Source organism: Erinaceus europaeus, chromosome 4, assembly GCF_950295315.1.
Source record: "Erinaceus europaeus chromosome 4, mEriEur2.1, whole genome shotgun sequence".
NCBI lineage: Eukaryota > Metazoa > Chordata > Mammalia > Eulipotyphla > Erinaceidae > Erinaceus > Erinaceus europaeus.
Genome location: NC_080165.1, coordinates 120808655 through 120829174, shown reverse-complemented (window position 1 = coordinate 120829174; position 20520 = coordinate 120808655). Strand labels below are relative to the sequence as shown.

Here is a 20520-nt window from a genome sequence, read left to right as displayed (position 1 = left end):
TTTTCTATCCATTCCTTTCTTCACAAAATTACTGTGATTTCTTAGATAAACAGAAAGTGTGTCCCAGTGCTTGAGTATCAGCTGCAGCATCCCCTCTCTCGGTCAGTTACCAAGGATAACGCATGTCACTTCCTGCAATTTCCCTGCCACCTTTCTCTCCTTCCCATTGCAACTCAGAGTTACTGCATCTTGATACCATGTCAAGAGAGTCTATTCTGACATCTCTTTTCTTCATTCTGTGCTGGGGCCAGGTGGTGGCAAACCTAGTTAAGCGTACTCACTAGAGTGCACAAGGACGCAAGTTCAATCCCCTGGTCCCCACCTGCAAGGGAAAGCCTCATAAGTAGTGAAGCAGGGCTGCAGGTGTCTCTCTCTCCCCATCTCCATCTTCCCCTCCCCTCAATTTCCCTCTGTCTCTATCCAATAATAAATTACCTAATTAATTAAAAAAAATTAAAAAGTGCTGATGACAGCTAGTGATTTTGTGTCAGATTATGCACTTCTCTGATCAAAGACCTTTGATTCCTCCCACTCCCAACCTAATTTCAGAGTTTTTAGGAAGATATTCAAGAATCTGCAAGTCTTGGAACTGCCTCACTTTTTCACACTTAATTCTTACGGCAATCTCCATCCTGAAAACCAAATCATGTAGTAACTCTGAATTATTCCCTAACTTCCATAGGCTATCTAGCCCTGTGTCACAAGTATGAGGAGCACATTCCTCAGCTCTCTAGCCCTAGGCTCAATTCAAATCCTACCCTTGCAATAAATCTGGCCCAATATCCTAATTAGATTCAGTCAACTTCTATCCAGATCTTTGCACTTTTTGTGTCAATGTGGGAGCTTCTATTATTGTCATTTATATATCTCACCAGTACTCCTGCTTACTTTTGACTAGGCATTGAGTGAATGCTTGCTGAATGGAATAAAATAAAAAGAAAGAACATGACAAATTGTCTGCCTAACAGAAGCCTAACATTTTTCCCAGTAATGTCACCTGCTCATGGTGGTTCTATGTGGAATGACACTTTACAAATTAGCATTGTGTTCAAGCTGAAAGAGCACTAGACAGACTTATCAGTAGAAGGCACACCAGAGTAATAATGCCACTCATGGGTGTCTGAGGTGGGAGAAAAGAAGCAAATAAAGTGCAACAAATGTGTACTTAAACTTGGGTTTTCTAAATGATTCTATCTGAAATTAAGATGTTTTTCTATGGATGGGAAGTGATTACTGCTTACCGGTCAGAAATGGCAACCAAGCATCCCTGAAATCCTCTCCATTCTTATTTTATAAAGTAGGGGTGCCAGTTATACAGCTGAAAGTAAGACTACATGCCCATTCAAAGTCTTTGAAGGGGTAATTCAAGAGTTACTGACAGCAGCACATCCATGATAGATTCTGTCAGATGCTCACCAAGACAGCTGCCAAGTGGGGCGTAGCGTAGGATTAGAATATGAAAGAAGGGGTGGCAGTGTACATGGCTAAGTGCACATAGCACAAAGCACAAGGACCCATGCAAGGCTCTGGGTTTAAGCCCCCACTCCCCACCTGCAGGGAGGACACCTCATGAGCTGTGAAGCAGATCTGCAGGTATCTGTCTTTCCCCCTTTCTCTCTCTCTATCTCCTCCTCCACTCTCAATTTCTCTCTATCCTACCTAACAAAGTGGGGAAAAAATGGCCACCAGAAGCAGTGGATTTATAATGCTGGCACTGAGCCCCAGTGATAACCCTGGAGGTATATATATATATATATACACACACACACACACATATGAAAAGGGGAACTGATTCTAATTTTTCTTTTTAATTCTCCAGTATACTTACAGTATGGAAAGTATCCTGCCAGTTTGTTTTTAACTCAGTAAACAGGTATCTCTGGACACTTTTCACTAAAGAAGTCAATGGCAAATTGAGTTAATCTACAATTCAGTGTCAGCATAGTTTAGGGTACTTTCTCTTCCCATAAAGCTTGCAGTTACCACACAACTTATACCAATATCACACAGAGCCATCTGCTACTAATAGTGGGCCATAAAAATGTGTAAGCAGAATATAGCTGAAATTCAACTACTAAAGTAGCAAGCAGAATCTGATACACCAAGGAAAGAAGAAAAAGCAACTGTATTATTATCCATCACACCACTAACATGTGACAATTATTTATTTCCATTACTCTTAGAGAGCAGACACCATGATTTAGTCTTTATACATCTAGCTCATAAGATTGGATTCTAATAGAGTGGAGTGTTTGATGTAGTCTTTATACACCTAGCTCATAGGATTGGATTCTAATAGAGTGGAGGGTTTATTTTAAAAAAAAAAAACAAAAACTGAGGGAGTCACGATAGCGCAGCAGGTTAAGCGCACATGGTGCGAAGCGCAAGAATTGGCGTAAGGGTCTCCATTCGAGCCCCTGACTCCCCACCTTCAGGGGAGTTGCTTCACAGGTGGTGAAGCAGGTCTGCAGGTGTCTATATTTCTCTCCCCCTCTCTGTCTTCCCCTCCTCTCTTGATTTCTCTCTGTCCCGTCTAACAGTGACAACATCAATAACAACAATTTAAAAAGGGCAACAAAAGGGAAAATAAATAAAATTTTTTAAAAAACTGAATAATTCAGTACCTCTCGGAAAAGTGCTCAGCAGAACAATATAGAAAGATGTTTTGCACGGGGCAAGAATCTTGTTTCCTCTTCTTTGGCCGCAGCTGTATTAACTTTGAGGGAAGGAAAATTCACTTATTCTAAACATGTGTGCATAAGTGCATTAACATCACAGCTAAATAAATTTTACTCTGAAATTTTAAAATTGTAAGAAAAATTCTCTCTCTGTCTGGAAATATATGTAGAAATAATATATATCAAAATGAGTTTTGTTTTAAGTCAGGCACTTCACTCCATTGTACAAATGAAATACAAAGAAATGTTTGGTCTCCCAGTGCCATTCCTGATCCTGCTAGAAAAATACTTATCTTTGGAATGACTTGAGAGATTCACCTTTCAATGCCTCCACAGTTTGTAGCTGAGTTATAGAGTAACTGTCAGCAGTCCTCTCAGAGTTCACAGGGCTGTTTAAATAGAGCAAAGTCCACAAAAAAGTTCCAGCGAGATGGGCGAGCAAAGGCTAGAGTCCCAGAAGAGCATGAATGCAGACTCTGAGCAAAGCTGCCTTACCCCTGGTGCTAGAGCAAAGCCCACTGGCTCAAGTCTCTATGTTTCTGGCAATGAGCCCTGTGTTGTTGGAGTTCATGAGAGAGCTCCCTGGATGGCTCCTGTTCTCTGGGGTCTTCCTGCCTGTGACTTTACTGCTTCTCCTCCTCATTGCCTACTTCAGGATTAAGCTGATTGAGGGTAAGTGTGAAACCTCATATGACAGAGTTTAGAAGTCCTTTTCCATGACATACCTTTGGGACAAGTTATAGTAATAACAATGTCAATGTTTCTGCAATGCCTAGAGAAACACCTGTCTTCCTATCTCTCTTTATTTTATTTTATTTTTATTTCTGGCATTTCTCAATAAACTCTCTGTCAAACTATCTTCAGAGGTACATGCACCAAGTTTAAGCCTCTCAGAAGTGCAAATCCATCTTGTGTAAGACAGCCTCTATGGCCTACTTTAGTGACTTCTAACTATAGCCTCTTACAAACCAAATCAACATTTTGGACATGTGATTGTCTCTGTCTTTACAGAGAGTTACAAACATCAAAATTTTTTCATGACTTGATTCCCCTAACAGATAAATGTGTGTGTGTGTGTGTGTGTGTGTGTGTGTGTGTGTGTGTGCACAGACACACACTCGCTCACCCACACTTCTTTCTTTTTTGAATTTTTTTAAAAATTATTTTGTTTATTGGGTACAGACAGTCAGAAATCAAGAGGGATGGGGGTGATAGAGAGACTCACCTGCAGCCCTGCTTCACCACTCGCAAAGCTTTCCCCCTGGCAAGTGGGGGCTGGGGCTTGTACATTGTAATACGTGCGCTCGACCAGGTGCACCACCACCCGGCCCCCACTTATTTCTTATATACAAACATATGCCAAACACTATACTATCGTCTGGGTCTAGTACTATATTATAGTCTAGTACTAATATTTTATATGTCTTTTATATAAAATATTTGAGTAAACTCATAAAACTATAGTCTCAAAGTACAAATACCGTAATAAATAAAGACAAAGACAAAATATCTCAGAAGGTTAAAGTTATTTGGAAGTGTAAGGTTGGGTCCTGCATGACTGCATTATGTTAAAGAAAATGGACTATGACTTGTAGCTTATGTGTTAAAATTGTGTTTAGCAAACAGATTATTACTATAGAGTTCAATAGTTGGTTAGCACTGTCAACAACAAGAAGAACAACAAAAAGAGTAACATTTCTTAAATTGGATGTTACTGCATGAAACTTTTAAAGATAAATAATCTCTAGCTCCCCACCAGCCAGGGAGTTGCTACACAGGCAGTGAAGCAGTTCTGCAGGTGTCTGTCTTTCTCTCCCCCTGTCTTCCCCTCCTCTCTCCATTTTTCTGTGTCCTATCCAACAACGATGACATCGATAACAACAATAATAACTACAACAATAAAAAAAAAAAGACAAATAAGCAGACTGGGAATCCTCTTTTCACACAAAGCTTCATGAGTCCAAGCAAGGACTTGAAGTTATATATTATATATTAGATATATGTTTATATATTACTATATAAACAGATGTTCAGAATCTTGAATGATAAATGTCATTCCCATGACCTACAGTCAAACAGAAGTAAAATCTGGGATATTTAGTTTAAAGATAAGATTTATAACATAAATAAATCCTAGAGACCAGAGAATATATCATGGAATAATAAATCTTCAATCATAATTTATGCAAATATTCTCTTAACCTTTTTGTGTCTCATTTTTATAAGCAGACCTTTTGTTGAAGGACTCCAAATAATCTGTCTTGCTCTATAGATTTATAAATCTTGTAAAATATTTTTTTTAATATTTATTTTATTTATTTATTCCCTTTTGTTGCCCTTGTTGTTTTATTGTTGTAGCTATTATTGTTTTGTCGTTGTTGGATAGGACAGAGAGAAATGGAGAGAGGAGGGGAAGACAGAGAGGAGGAGAGAAAGATAGACACCTGCAGACCTGCTTCACCGCCTGTGAAGCGACTCCCCTGCAAGTGGGGAGCCGGGGTTCGAACCGGGATCCTTATGCCGGTCCTTGTGCTTTGCACCACCTGCGCTTAACCCGCTGCGCTACAGCCCAACTCCCCGTAAAATATTTTTATCTATTTTAATAAGAAAGATTCAGAGAGATAGGGAGTTGGGCAGTAGCACAGTGGGTTAAGCACACATGTTGAAAGCATAAGAACCGGCATAAGGATCCCGGTTGGAGCCCCTGGCTCGCCACCTGCAGGGGGGTCACTTCACAGGCAGTGAAGCAGGTCTGCAGGTGTCTTTCTCTCTCCCTTTCTGTCTTCCCCTCCTCTCTCCATTTCTCTCTATCCTATCTAATAATGATGACATCAATAACAACAGCAGCAATAATAACCACAACAATGATAAAACAACCAGGGCAACAAAAGGCAAAAAGATAGCCTCCAGAAGCAGTGGATTCGTGGTGCAGGCACCAAGCCCCACCACCTGGAGGCAAAAGAAAGAAAGAAAGATTCATAGGAAGAGAAAACACGGGAGTCGGGCTGTAGGGGCAGCGGATTAAGCGCAGGTGGCGCAAAGCACAGAGACCGGCATAAGGATCCCGGTTCGAACCCCGGCTCTCCACCTGCAGGGGAGTCGCTTCACAGGCGGTGAAGCAGGTCTGCAGGTGTCTATCTTTCTCTCCTCCTCTCTGTCTTCCCCTCCTCTCTCCATTTCTCTCTGTCCTATCCAACAATGACAACAACAATCAAACAATAAGGGCAACAAAAGGGAATAAATAAATAAAATAAATATTAAAAAAAAAAGAAAGAGAAAACACAGAGCACTGCTCAGCTCAGGCTCATGGCGGTACCAGAAATTAAACCTGCGACTGTTGGGGTCTCAGGTATAAAATTCTGGTACACAAACAACTGTTCTTCTCACCTGCCCAATAAACAAGTTTATTTATTAGCTAACTGACCCTCACTACCCCAAGAAGACCAGTCACATAAAATTCTGACAACCAGTCATTCAATAATACAGAACTGTAGACAAGTTTCAAAAAAAAGGAAATCATAAATTCTCAAGATCCTAGTTCAATATCCCTTCAGTTTTTTAAATAGGTTTAATTCCTGGCCACCATAAATCTTTCAAAGTGATTGCAAGGTCACTTTCAAGTTATATATGAATTACACATGCAAAAGCATGTTGATGTCAAAGACAGGGATTGATTAATTTATCTCACTTCCATATTTCTTCTCTTAGTGCCTGTCTGGCTAGATAAAATATCTAGTACCTCAAAATTTATCGAGTATTAAGAGTAAGGAGAAGAAGCTGGTAAAAGAGTCTCATGAATTCTAGTTTCCTGCTGGCCTTAACTTACCAAGTTAACTTACAGGTCAGAGCATCCAGTGGGGCATCTAGTATATGAGGACACAGACTCTGCAAAAAGGAAAAGCTTTGGTTTTAACATATTATTATCATCACTAACATGATCATCATCGTCCCTAGGAGACATTTAAGTGAAAACATCAGTAACATATAAAAGTTAAGTGAATCTAGTATCTTTTAACTTAAATATTTAGATAATTCTTTTTTTAATTATCTTTATTTATGGGTAGAGATAGCTAGACATTAAGAGGAAGGAGGAGACAGAGAAGGAGAGAGACAGAGAGACATCTGCAGCACAGCTTCACCACTTGTGAAGCTTTCCCCTGAAGATGGGAACCAGGGGCTTGAACCTGGGTCATTGAGCATTGTAACATGTGCCCTCAAGCAGGTGCACCACCACCTGATCCCTAGATAATTCTTGAGTACAAATAAATTTGTTGTGTTTCTTAAGTGTATGTACATAATTATTTCTTTTCTTATTTATTTATTTATTTATTTATTTCTACCAGGGTTATTGCTGGGGCTTAGTGCCAGCACTATTAATTCAATACTCCCAGTGGCCATTTTTTTCTCTTACTTTTTTTCCTCTTTCTTATTAGATAGGACAGGGAGAAACTGAGAGAGGGTGGGAGAGAAAGAGAGAGAGAGAGAGATTGATCTGCATATCTGCTTCACTAACACACACACACACAGGTACGGAGTGGAGGCTGGAACCCAGGATCTTGCACTCGGTAATATGTGCACTTAACCGTATGTACCATCATCAGGCCTCCTGTACATCATTATTTCCATTGCATGATGACACTCTTCTGTCTTCAACATATCCCCAGGCCTGTGTAAGTTGTTTAAAATTCAAGTCTTGGGCAAAACCCGTCTCCTTAGGTTTATAGCTGAATAACATTGAAACTGCTTCTCAAATGCTTGAGTTAAGGTACAGCGATTCCCCCCAAAGACCTATTCTCTCCACTTTTACTCTCTTAATCTATTCCAAATACTGATATGATTTTTTTCGTAAGTCCTACACTTACCCAAATTATGGATATATCTTTTCTATCTCAAATATATTTTTTTTATGGAACCAGGAGCTAGCCCAAGCAGTTTTACTGTGTTCAGGTTGACATTTTCATTTTTTTAATTTCAAAGAGAGAAAGTGAGGGAGCGACACTACACCCCTGCTCCATCATCTATAAAGCTTCCTCAGATTACATAGTCTACTGATAATGGTATCAGGATTTCATACACGGTGAGACACATGTTATACTACATGAACAACCATCTAGCCTAGTTATTCATTGGTTTTCTTTTCTTTATTGGGGGATAAATAGTTTACAATCAACAGTAAAATACAGTAGTTTGTACCTGTGTAACATTTCTCAGTTTTCCACATAACAATACAACCCCTCTAAGTCCTCCTCTGCCATCATATTCAAGGACCTGAAATCTCCCCCCACAACCTCAGATTCTTTTACTTTGGTGCAATATACCAACCTAGTTCTTCATTTTTAAAGTATGGGATCTAGCCTAGAGAGCATGAAAAAGATCCTTCTCATTTCCACTGAAAAGTGTCCTTTCACCAACTTTGCAGCATTCTTCAAACCTGCAAAATATTTCTAGATAGGAAATGTTTTCACTCATGTATTCATTTATTCATTCATTCATCCATCAAAATATTATACAGTAAAAATATACATATAATACATCAGAGATTTTCCTAAGTACTGAACCCAATTTTTTTATTGTAGGCTGTTAGGACTAAGAGAAAAACAAACCCAGTTCTAGAAAACCACATAATGTGTCTTATAAAATAGTAAAAAATTACAGAAATACATTGCAACTCTGTATTCCCTGGTTATGACCTCACTAGCTATCTAGTCAAAGGACTTACAGGAATGATCTACCCTTACTGCACAATCAATAGAGCACACATGTTGCCATACACAATGACCCAGGTTCAAATCTCTAGACCCCACCTGCAGGGGCAAATTGTGAGGTGGGTGGTGGAGCAGTGCTATATGTGCATTCTCTCTCTCTCTCTCTCTCTCTCTCTCCTGTCGCTCACCTCTCTCTCTTTTTCCCACCTCCCTCTCAATCTCTCCTATTTGTCTCTTATCTTCTGTTAATAAAGCAGAAAGAAAAAGTGAAACCAGATGTTTACCTGGAGTAGTGGAACTGCACAGGCACCAAACTTCAGTAACAATCTTGGTGGGAAAAGAAGGAGGAGGAGGAGGAGAGGAGGGAAAGGAGTATGGACCCTTAAGTTTTGCCCCCAAACTTAGAAATGCACACTAAGACCAGAGATAAGTAAAACACTTTATATAGCTAAGGAGCACCTCAATGATGCGTTGTACCTCTACTGTTAGTGTTTCTTCTCTACTATTTCTACTTTTGCTGGCTCTCACTGAATTGTATCTGAAGATTCTGGGTTACATTTAGGAGTACAGCGGGAGTGAGCAAGACCCTGAGACACACTGATGAGGTAGTCTGCCCAGGGAAGTCAGTATGACATCATAGTAGCATCTGCAACTTGGTGACTGAAAGCCAGCAAGATATAAAGCAAGACAAATTGTTTATTTTTAGTCCACCTGCATGTTAGCCATCAAACTCAGGCAAAAAATACTAAAGTCATGGACCCCTTGGAACAAACCTAGAATAGACTTCTTAGCTTCTTCACACACAAAGACCCCTAATTTTATCTATTCTATTCCTACATTTGGGTTCCTGTTTATTAATCTATTCTTATTGCAGAGATTTATATCTGAACAACTAAACTACCACTCCCACCAGCCATTTCTTTCTTTTCTTTCTTTTTTTATTTAATAGAGACAGAAGGAGGAAAAAAAAAAAACAGAGGGATTGGTGAGAGAGGAAGAAAGACATCTGTAGCATTGTTCCACTGCTTATGAAGCTTACCCTCTGCAGTCAAGGAATGGGGGATTTGAACCTGGGTCCTCACACAAGATAATGTGTACATTATCTTGTACACATTATCTAGGCTGGATGGGTCACTATCCAGCCTCTAGATATAAGTCTATCCTTTATTTATATTCCTTTCTTCTCTCTCAAATGAGTTCTATGCATCCTTTGGGAATGCAATTCTTGATTGTTTTCCATTGTTAGCAGGCACTGTGAGTTATTCTTTTATTTTTTATTTATTTGTTTGTTTATTTTACCAGAGCACTGCTCAGCTTGGGCTTATGGTGGTGCAGGGGATTGAACCTGGGACTTCAGAGCCTCAGGCTTGAGAGTCTCTTTGCATAACCATTATGCTATGTACTCCTGCAATGCTTTTATTTTTGTGTGGATCTATTATTTTTTTAATTTGTAGATGAGTCTACTTTTATTAGTGCCAAGGTAATAACCTTCGAATTCACCAGCTTTCACAGGTAGATTTTTTTTCTCTCTATCTGGGTTCTGGTGGACTTGGAGTTCAGAGTCCTTTGGTCGTCTTCCTCTAGCATTTCTCTCCCACTGGGAATATGGACCAAAATTCTTTTGGGGGTACAGAAGGTGGGCAGTCTGGCTTCTGTAATTGCTTCTGCACTGGACATGGGCATTGGCAGATCGATTCATATCCCCAGCTTGGGCTTGTTTCTATCTTTCTTTCCCTGGTGGGGATCTGTGCTTCTAATTCCAATTTTCCTTCTTCTCATTAAAAATAAAATTAAGAATTATGTTGCTACATGAGCCAGAGTGTTGTCACAGCAGTAGAGTCGCATGAGGCCCTGGGATCAATCTCCAGCACAGCATACAAAAAATGACATAAAGTTTTTTAAAAATACAATTATTTCTGTAGTTGCTGTCACATGCACTAAATAGCAATATCTTCACTCCAATTTAAGGGCAAATGAGATCACTTAGCTTCAAATGAAATATTAGCAGTCTGTATCTCCATTTAGCAGCTCCATTTAAAAACTATAAACAGATGGCCAAGTGTCATGTCATTAATCTTCAAACCAGGGTTATGGCAAGTGTAATCATCCCTATTTTGTTTCTGTAAAGAAAGAGGGACATTGACAGATTAACTGGTATGTTCACAGAACCCCAAAGTCCTGCATTCTGAAACAGAATCTCAGCTTGCCTGCCTCAAACACTTTCATCTGACAAACAAATGAGGAATTTAAGATGTGATGGAAAGCATGTGGAGGTATTGTAATTATTCAACATTAATCTTTACACTTGAAGTGTGAGGAGGTAAATGGTGCATGTAAATTTAATTGGTATGTAGAGAACATCCATTTTCTCGCAGTGGAAGAAAGACAATTCTTTACTGTCCTGCACTCCTCAAACTGTGTCAGTTTCCTTGAGGAGTAGCTCTTGAGGCAGAGGACAGAGTCTCCTCCCCCTTTCTGTTTTTATATCATCAAACTCTTCATGACCCACTGCCATGGACATTTCACATCTCCTCTAGTGGAAGTTTTGATGAACATGTCTCTCCAAGTTCTGATATTTGTGAAGCTCTATTTCCTTATTTTCCTCCATTTTTTAAATTTAAATAGATTTAATAATGATTGATAAGATTCTAGGGTAATCTGCGAATATGGACCCTCTGGGAGTATGGACCCAGAATCATTATGGAGTGCAGAAGGTGGGAGGTCTGGCTTCTGTAATTGCTTCTTTGCTGGATGTGGGCATTGGCAGGTCAATTCATACTTGCAGACTGTCTCTATCCTTCCCTAGTGGGGCAGGGCTCTGGACAGTTGGGGTTCCAGGATTCATTATTGAGGTTGTCTGTCCAGGGATGTCAGGTTGGCATCATGGTAGCATCTGTAACTTGGTGGCTGAAAAGCATTAAGATATAAAGCAAAACAAATTTTGTAATAATCCAAATCCTAGAGGTAAGAATAGAGCAGATAAGATATGGGGTCTCTATTTTGGAAAAAGTTAGTAGGTCCATTTTAGGTATATTTCAAGGGGCCCATGACTTCACTAATTTTTGCCTGGGCTAGACAGTTAGCATGCAGGTGGGCTAAAGATATTGTCTGGGGAGATAGTGTCAGGGTTGGAATTAGGACTAGAAAGCTGGATCAGGGCAGAGAGTAGCTCCCAGATATGGGGAAAAGCATATAAATACCATCAACTGTAGACCTCACCAATCTTATCTGGGGCCCATGTCTATTCATATGTCACTACTGCACACAAAATATCACCGTGATGAAGAATAACACATTCTAACATTGCCAAAAATAGTCATTACAAAAGAAACACTCCCACCCCTACCCCCTCCACTACCCACCCCAGCTCTACCCCAACCCCCAAAAAGAAGAAAGAAACTATCTACTCAATACCTGAAAGTTTTTATGTTGAGTTAGCTATGAAATAAGGTCAAGTAGGTGGTCAGGCTCTTAGCTGTAGCAACTTATAGTCTCAAAGGGACGACTCCCTGTATTTACAGTGTACAGAATGAATAGGTACCTCTCACTGAGTTTCACTGGCATATGTTTAGGGTTCAGCAATCAATTAGGAAAATGACAAGTCTTGGAGAAAGCAGAAAAATTTAAGGCTTAGCACAGAAAAATATTTAAGAACTCAAATTACTAGGTCAAACCAAACGGGGTTTCAATTCAAGATCTATAATAATCGCCATAGTATTTAGCCTCTTTAAATTTCAATTTTCTCATTTACAAAGTAAAAATAATAATAGAGGGTAAGGGATAGGTAGCATAATAGTTATGCAAAAAGTCTCTAATGCTTGAGCCTCCTAAGTCCCAGGTTCAATCCCTGTACCACCGTAAGTGATCAGTGCTCTGGTAAAAACATTAATTAAAAAATAAAGAAATTAAATTAATAATAATAAAATAAAAATTTATTTAAAATAATAATAGTTGACCATAGTTATAGGGCCGGTATAGGTCTTAAGCAAGGTAATGCATATGTTATTAATAGTAGCTGTTCTAAACAACTACTAGTGATTATTATTGTTACTGATATAAATTCCAACAAAACAGTGTTTATGTGATTATAAATAACTACTACTAGAATTGTCTTGTAGGAATTACTCCAACTGTCCTAGGTGAACCACCTAGAAAATGACAGAGTCAGAATTTGAATCCTAACTGGCTAGCTTCAAAGTTTGCCCCTCAGCCCTCAATACAGCTCCTAGAGTATTGAACATGGAATAGGTGTTCAATTAATACCTGCTGAGTCAATTAATCCTTTTGGCCCAGGCAAATAAATTTACTACTAACACAAGAGACAGCTGTTAGAGAATTTTTACGTACGTGTTACCAATGCTTTGAGAGAATTTGATCAATCTGTCTATAAATGGGTTAATTGTAATTACTGATGTGGGTGATTCCTCAGCATACAGACAGCCCTGAGTCAAGGAAATTACATTTCTTTTTTATTACTGCTACTAGGGTTATCACTGGGGCTCGATGCTGGCACTACAAATCCACCACTCTGTGTAGCCTTTTTTTTTTTTTAATTTTATAAGACAGAGAGAAATTGAAAGGGGAGGGGGAGATAAGAGGAAGAGAGAAGGATAGACACTTGCAGACCTACTTCACCACTTGTGAAGAGAACCCCCTGCAGGTGGGGAGCTGAGGGCTCAAACTGGTCCTCATGCATAGTACTATGTGTGTTTAACGGAGTGTGTCACTGCCCAGCCCCCCTATGTTTCTCCTTCTTCTTCTTCTTCTTCTTCTTCTTCTTCTTCTTCTTCTTCTTCTTCTTCTTCTTCTTCTCCTTCTCCTTCTCCTTCTCCTTCTCCTTCTCCTTCTCCTTCTCCTTCTCCTTCTCCTTCTCCTTCTTATTATTATTATTGCCACCAGGGTAATCGCTGAGGCTCAGTGCCAGGACTACAAATCCATGGCTCCCAATGGTCATTTTTCCTTTTATTATTTCTATTTAATTGGATGGGGCAAGGGAAAATTGAGAGGAGAAGGAGATATAGAGAGGGAAAGAGAGATAGACACCTGCAACAGACCTGTTTCACTGCTCTAAGAAGCATCCCCCTGCAGGTGGGGAATCAGGGCTCAAACCCAGGTCCTTGCACATTGTAATATGTGCAGTTAGCCTGTTGCACCACTGCACAGCCCTGGAAATTACATTTCTTTTTAAAAAATATTTATTTATTCCCTTTTGTTGCCCTTGTTGTTGCTATTATTTTTGGATAGTACAGAGAGAAATGGAGAGAGGAGGGGAAGACAGAGGGGGAGAGAAACACAGACACCTGGAGACCTGCTTCACCGCCTGTGAAGCGACTCCCCTGCAGGTGGGGAGCCGGGGGCTTGACTGGGGAAATTACATTTCTTTACCTGTGATTCAAAGGGAAAACCTCACTGCCTACAATTTTTTACCCAGAAAATAAGCGCAGGTATTTTCAGGACTTCCTGTACAATAGTAATTATCAGCTCTCTTACTGAATTTTCCTTTTAGATGCAGTCTTCAGAATTCTTTCCCAGGGATGTAACCATTCTCTTGTGCTCTGAAATTTGCCTTGCGTAACACTTCACTGAATTGGTAACTGTTGATTGCAGGGTTGGTCTTGGTCTGCACTCCAGGTCTCCACTATTAAACTTCTTTTCTTCGGTCTCATTATTCAAAACACTCATTTTTAGCTCTTCAATTTGGATCTTGGCTTCTTATTCAAAGCACCATTAGTACAATTAGCCTTTGGTCAGTAAGAATGAAAGAGAAGAAATTAGTTGAATTTCAAAGAGGTTGAAATCTAAATTATGGGCCCTTTTAAGCAAAACCTTTGAAGTGGCCATGATTTGTATGGAAGTATAGTGTGAACCAGTGGCACAGAGTACCAGTTCTAGATTTAGATTTTCTACAAATGAACCCCAAGTCCATCCGAGTTCATAAGTTTTTGTCATTTGGGGAAAACTGCTTCATCTTGATTTCTCTTGACTTCATTTTCCTTATGCATAAGACAATAATGGTGAATACAACATGCTTTCCTTGCAAGAACTAAATGAGATAAAGCATGAAAAGGGTTTCACAGTATTTGGTTCATATATGCTCAGTAGATGTTAGCTATTAAATCTTTTTTTCATATTTATTTATTTATTTATTCCCTTTTGTTGCCCTTGTTGTTTTATTGTTGCAGTTACTGTTTTTGTTCTTGATGTCGTCATTGTTGGGTAGGACAGAGAGAAATGTAGAGAGGAGGGGAAGACAGAGAGGCGGAGAGAAAGATAGACACCTACAGTCCTGCAGACAGCGACTCCACTGCAGGTAGGGAGCCAGGGGCTCGAACCGGGATCCTTAGGCCGTTCCTCACGCTAGCACCACCTGCGCTTAACCCACTGCGCTACCACCCAGCTCCCATTAAATCTTTTTTTAATCACCAGAGTTATCGCTGTCTTGGTACTTGCATGATAACTCCACCACTCTTGACCATGGTTTTCTTCTCTTCTCTTTCTTTCATTCTTTCTTCTTTCCTTTTCCCATTTTAATAAATACAGAGAGAAAATGAGGGGAATGTAGAAGGAGAGAGAGAGAAACCTGTCATACTGCTTCACTGCTAGTGAAGCTTCCCCACTGCAAGTTGGTGTGAGAGCCTGAACCCAGGTCCTTGAACATGGTAACATGTGAGCTTCAGTGGGTGCATTCAAGTGGTAACATGTACTCTCTAACTGTTGTGCCACCACCTAGCCCTCACACTATTAAGTCTTGAAGCTAGTGTAGCTTAGGGCTTGGTCTCTAGCCAGTGGCTATGTACCTTCTCCCAACTAAGCAGTTGTGGTCAGGGGAATGCATGTACTCTGGGGTACATGTCTCTGTACAGAAGGATAGTGCCCAATGACACAGAGGAAGAGGAAGTAAAATGATTTAAAATGTTCCACTCGATTTGATTTGGTAGCTTCTTCTTCTAGCGTTTGCCCTTCTTCCGTAGCCAGTCAACAGCGTCAGGTTGAGCCTGATGTAAAGTTTCGAGACCTCCTTTGAATCTGGAGAGGTGGCAGTCGTTGACTATGTGGGTCTGGAGCCGCAGGGGCAGTTCGGGTCGTCTCTGGCTCCCCAGCGATGGAACATAGCGGCGCACCGGCCATGGCCTGTTCGATAGCGATTGAGGAGGGCCCAATCATAACGTGCTAGGTCAAAGCCGGGTTGACGCTTGCAGGGGTCTGTGATGAGGTGTTTGTTCTTTACCTCAGCTGACTGCCAACTCTGTTTCCAAGAGACTGGAACAGAGAAGTTCAGTGTAGGCGTAGGGGACCAGATTGGGTGACGAGACGTCAAGCGTTGGACAGGGTGGGCGAAGATATCAGCGTATATTGGCAGGTCCGGTCGAGCGTAGACGTGGGAAATGAACTTAGATGATGCCGCATCCCGACGAATATCTGGCGGGGCGATGTTGCTAAGAACTGGCAGCCATGGAACCGGGGTGGAACGGATGGTTCCAGAAATTATCCTCATGGAGGAATATAATTTGGAATCAACCAAGTGGACATGGGGGCTACGGAACCATACTGTATTCTGCAGTGGAATAGCATAATGCCAGAGATGATGATCGTAGTGTGGAAGCGCTCGCGCCCCATGAGGAGCTGGCCAGTCTTGCAATGATGTTATTCCTCGCGCCCACCTTTGCTGCAGTTTTTATGAGATGTTCGTGAAATGACAGGGTGCGATCAGAGTAACGCCAAGATAGACTGGCTGGGCTTCATGCCGGATTCTCGTATCGTCAAGCTGCACATTAAGCTCACGCAAGGCCGAGGCATGGTGTAGATGGAAAACAGATGATACCGTTTTTGCAATGCTAGGGATTAGTCGCCATTTTTTACAGTAATCAGATATCAGAGACATGTCTTTCGTGAGTGTTTCCTCGAGGATGTCAAACTTGGATGCCTGAGTTGCACAGCAGATGTCATCGGCGTAGATGAACTTCCTTGAAGAAGTTTCTGGAAGGTCACTGATGTAAATATTAAATAGCGTAGGAGCCAGAACAGAGCCCTGGGGGAGGCCACTTGAGACAAGTCTCCATCCATCTGCTAGACTTGTCACCCAGATGCACCCGGAATCTTCTGTTTTGGAGAAGAAACGATATAGTGTTGGCCACCCATGGAGGCAGGCATCTTGAGATCTTGACTAGGAGACCACAGTGCCAGACCGTGTCATAGGCTGCTGTGAGATCAACAAAGACAGCACCCGTTTTTAAATTCTTCTGGAATCCATTTGGTAGCTAGGAGTTGTTGATAAGCTTCAATACTTTTTGAGTAACTACCCAAAGGTATATTCTTAAAGGGTAAGGAGTACATTAGTGGTGGAAATTTGAAACTATCAGTTTTCAATAAAAACATCAAAAGCTAAAAGGGAAATGACTAGTTTCATTGGTCTAAAAACTACAAATGCCCCAAAGCATTTGGGGGGGGGGGGAATGAACACGTAGAATGATCCTGTCTTATCTATGCCCCTTTCCTCACCTACAGACATGCTTAATAAATGAACATAGACATTTTAAGATATACTAATCGTGTAATGCTTTTTATTGCAATGGCAACTTGTCTACTATAAGCAGGACTATTCTTTAGAAATCTACTTTACATTTCTTTTGGAAGTATTGGAGGTAAGAGAGACCTTGAGATAGGACTTGTTCTGAATACCTTCTTCTTCTAGTGTTTGCCCTTCTTCCGTAGCCAGTTAACAGCGTCAGGTTGAGCCTGATGTAAAGTTTCGAGACCTCCTTTTGAATACCTGAACTTCCTTAATTTGCTGGTGCTGCCAGGGTCAGAAATACTAGTTAGTATCTGTTTGAACTATAAATGGCCAATGGCAATTAGATGTCTCCCAAACAATGACTAATATTTTTCCTTTCAGTTAATGAAGAATTGCCCCAGATTCCTGATTACCAGCACGACAACCACCAACAATTTCACAGTCACAAATCTGACTCTTCCTTGTACCAGAGAATGAAAGCAAACATGACTGTTGGCAACTGATCAATGGCTAAAGCACAAAGGATTTCTTCTGATCAGAGCAATGGCCAATGTTTTAACTAATGGAGTAGGATAATAAAGAATCCTAGCACAAGGAGGAGGAGCAGAACGAGGCAGCAAAATGCTTGTTCTAAACCATATTGAGAAGTGGCAGGTTACAATCCAAGATGGTTTTGAGAAGACTACATGGAAATAGTAGTTCTTTGGACAGTGCCAAAGACTCCCCCCCCCCCAATGTACACTATGGATTCACATTGTGAGTTTTATGACTTTTAGTACTACGTTTATTCTGAAGGGACTGTATGTAAAATAAAATTCTTAAGCATCATTATTACATAATCCTACACATACCCACATTACTCTGGTCTGGATTTAAAGGTGGAAAAAGAGGATAGTATACATTAGACTTGAGAGCTCTGGAGTTCCTAGGCAAGACTATGCCCATTTCTCATCTTGTAGTTTAGTAACTCTTATATGACAGCTCCCCACGCTATATTTTTCTAGATTTTGTTTGTTTTGTCATGCCTGGGGCTTCATAATCCCATGATGATATTTTTTCAGATGGAGGGAGATGAAGAAAGAGAAAAATACCATAGCACTGAGGTTTCCACTGGTGTAGTGTGTGTGTTTGTGGGGGGGGGGGGCAGGCTTGAATTCTCTTGTGTGTGTAGCAGAACAGAAGCCCTCTTACTTACTGGCATACAAGCTTCATTTCTGGCCCTACATTTGGTTCTTTTTCCCAGTTGTTTTTATCATTGTGGCTGACAACTGCCATTGTCATTGTGGCAGACAATCCCATAACAAGCCTTGGAGTCTCTTTTACTAGGCCTGGGTCACCCATGAACGTACTTCTTTTTTTTTTTTTTTTGCATGACATGGCTTGGATGTAACAGGCAATTTGGTTTTGAGAAAAGAGAACATAATGCTCATGTAACTCATGCGAAGAGTAATTCAAGTCTTTGCTTCTAAAACCAAGACTTTAGAGAGTTATTTCTAAATGTGAAAAGAAGTCAGCATCCTCTCTTTCTGTAGAAGTCCAAAGTATTAACAAGAGTAAGTGAAAAAAATACTAATTCAAAGTAGTAGTTAAAACTGATTGTGATTACTGTTGTGCTATTCACTTTTTTTTTTCTAGTTAACATTAACAAAAGATGGTTAACAGGGGCTTGGAGCTAAGTGCACATAGTCATTAAGCACGGGGATCTGAGGATCCCAGTTCAAGCCTCCACTCCCCATCTACAGGGGGGATGCTTCATGAGTAGTGAAGCAGGTCTGCCAGTGTTTATCTTTCTCTCCCCTTATCTCTCCCACCCCACTCAATTTCTCTCTGTCATTTCTAATAAAATGGAAAAAATGGCCCTGGGGGGGTGGTGGATTTGTAGTGCTGCCATCAAGCCCTAGCAATAACCTGGAGGTAAATAAAATAAAATAAAATGATTAACATGTCCTAAAATGTAAGTCTAGTTACATGCCATTTTTAAATATGAATCTACTAGGACATTAAGTGCATCATTTTCCACAGTGACAATCACACACACAGGTTATGTGGATGCCCAAAAGTAAGAATATACCATTGGGGGAGTCAGGCAGTAGTGCAGTGGGTTAAGCGCAGGTGGGGCAAAGCACAAGGACCAACTGTCTTCCCCTCCCCTCTCCATTTCTCTCTGTCCTATCCAACAATGAAAGCATCAGTAACTACAATAATAAAACAAGGGCAACAAAAGGAAATATATAAAAATAATAATAACAACAAAGAATATACCATTGGTTCTGCCCATAACCCTGACTCATTTTTTCCCCTCTATACATCCAGTGAGCTATATGTCTCCATTTGGACTTCTTGCATAAGATAAAAATCACCATTCAACTGAAGACACTCATTTCTGTGTTTTATTGCATTTGATTACAATAAAAATGTCTGCTGGGGATTTCTGACTGAGGTAATTTAGAATAACAGTGTTCATGCCATATGGAAAGAATATCAATATTCTTTAAGTTCTGGGAGGGCTCTCTTTTTAGCCCTGGTGGAAACCAGCTTATGTAAAAATGCTTTCTTTAGCAGAAAGTGTGAGAAGATGCATCATATTCCCAGCTGCCAGCCAACCATCCTGTGGTCTGGTCACCAGGGTTTGCTCTTTCTTACTCTCAAAATAGGAATTTCAGAAACATGACTTCATCCTGATATATGTTTTCCCACCATCTCTGCCTTACCAGGGAAAATGCTTCTCAGTTTCTGTGGTAACATGGTCTTAGCAGAAAGCATTATAAAGTGATTCAAAGCCATACCCACTTCTTTTCTTGGTGTTGAGTAAAAGAACTTCCAATAAAGTCCTGACTAGATTCATAAATGTTAATCTTTTTTGTGTAGAGGAACAGAAACATATTTTCCCATGGAGAAAATAAGTCTCAGAGGTTTCATTATTCACCTGTTAGCAAGGACTGCTAAACCATTTGTCAAATCCTTCACCCAGCTCATTCACTCAGCTGCAAGTTATGCATTTTTTGTTTGTTTGGTTTGTTTTTGTTTCAGGTAGTATAACTTTTCTTTAGAAAATAAAAACATGGGGCTGGGTGGTGGTGCACCTGGTTGAGTGCACACTTTACACAGTGCACAAGGACCTGGGTTCAAGCCCCTGGTCCCCACCAGGGCAAGCTTTGCAAGTGGTGAAGCAGTGTTGTAGGTGTCTCTCTGTCTCTCTCCCTCTCTCCCCCTTGCCTCTTGATTTCTGTCTGTCTCTATCCAATAAAAGATAATGAAAAACAATTTTTAAAAAGAAAGAAAATAAAAGTATATGAGTAGATGCTGAAGTCATTTTAGCAAAACAACCAAGTTAATGAAGCTAGGGTCTTTTTTATTCTGACATACCTGAAATGGACTTCTCATTGCTATGTTTAAATGACTTGACTTTCCTTTTGGCCCTGCCCTCCAAGTGATATTTGCACCCTTCTATTTCCTTTTTCCTTTCTTTTTTTTAATTAATTAATTAACATGCCTTGTTTTTCACCTGTTCAGAGTTGAAGATCTCATTTCTACCTGAATTGTTTCAACTCATCTTTGTTGCTGCCAAAATTAGCAGGTATTTCCCCCCCTACACTTCAATTGTTTAAGGTAAAACTCTTTGTTT

At 40.3% G+C, this 20520-nt stretch overlaps 1 protein-coding gene across 1 annotated transcript; it reads left to right on the top strand.

The window, feature by feature from the left end:
• Positions 1 to 1219: 1219 nt before the first annotated feature.
• On the top strand, positions 1220 to 19733 carry SMLR1 (small leucine rich protein 1). Its single transcript, XM_060190834.1, is given in 3 exon segments — positions 1220 to 1324; positions 3080 to 3350; positions 17277 to 19733. Coding segments are annotated over 3 exon segments (498 nt in total). The 3' UTR covers positions 17399 to 19733.
• Positions 19734 to 20520: the final 787 nt, after the last annotated feature.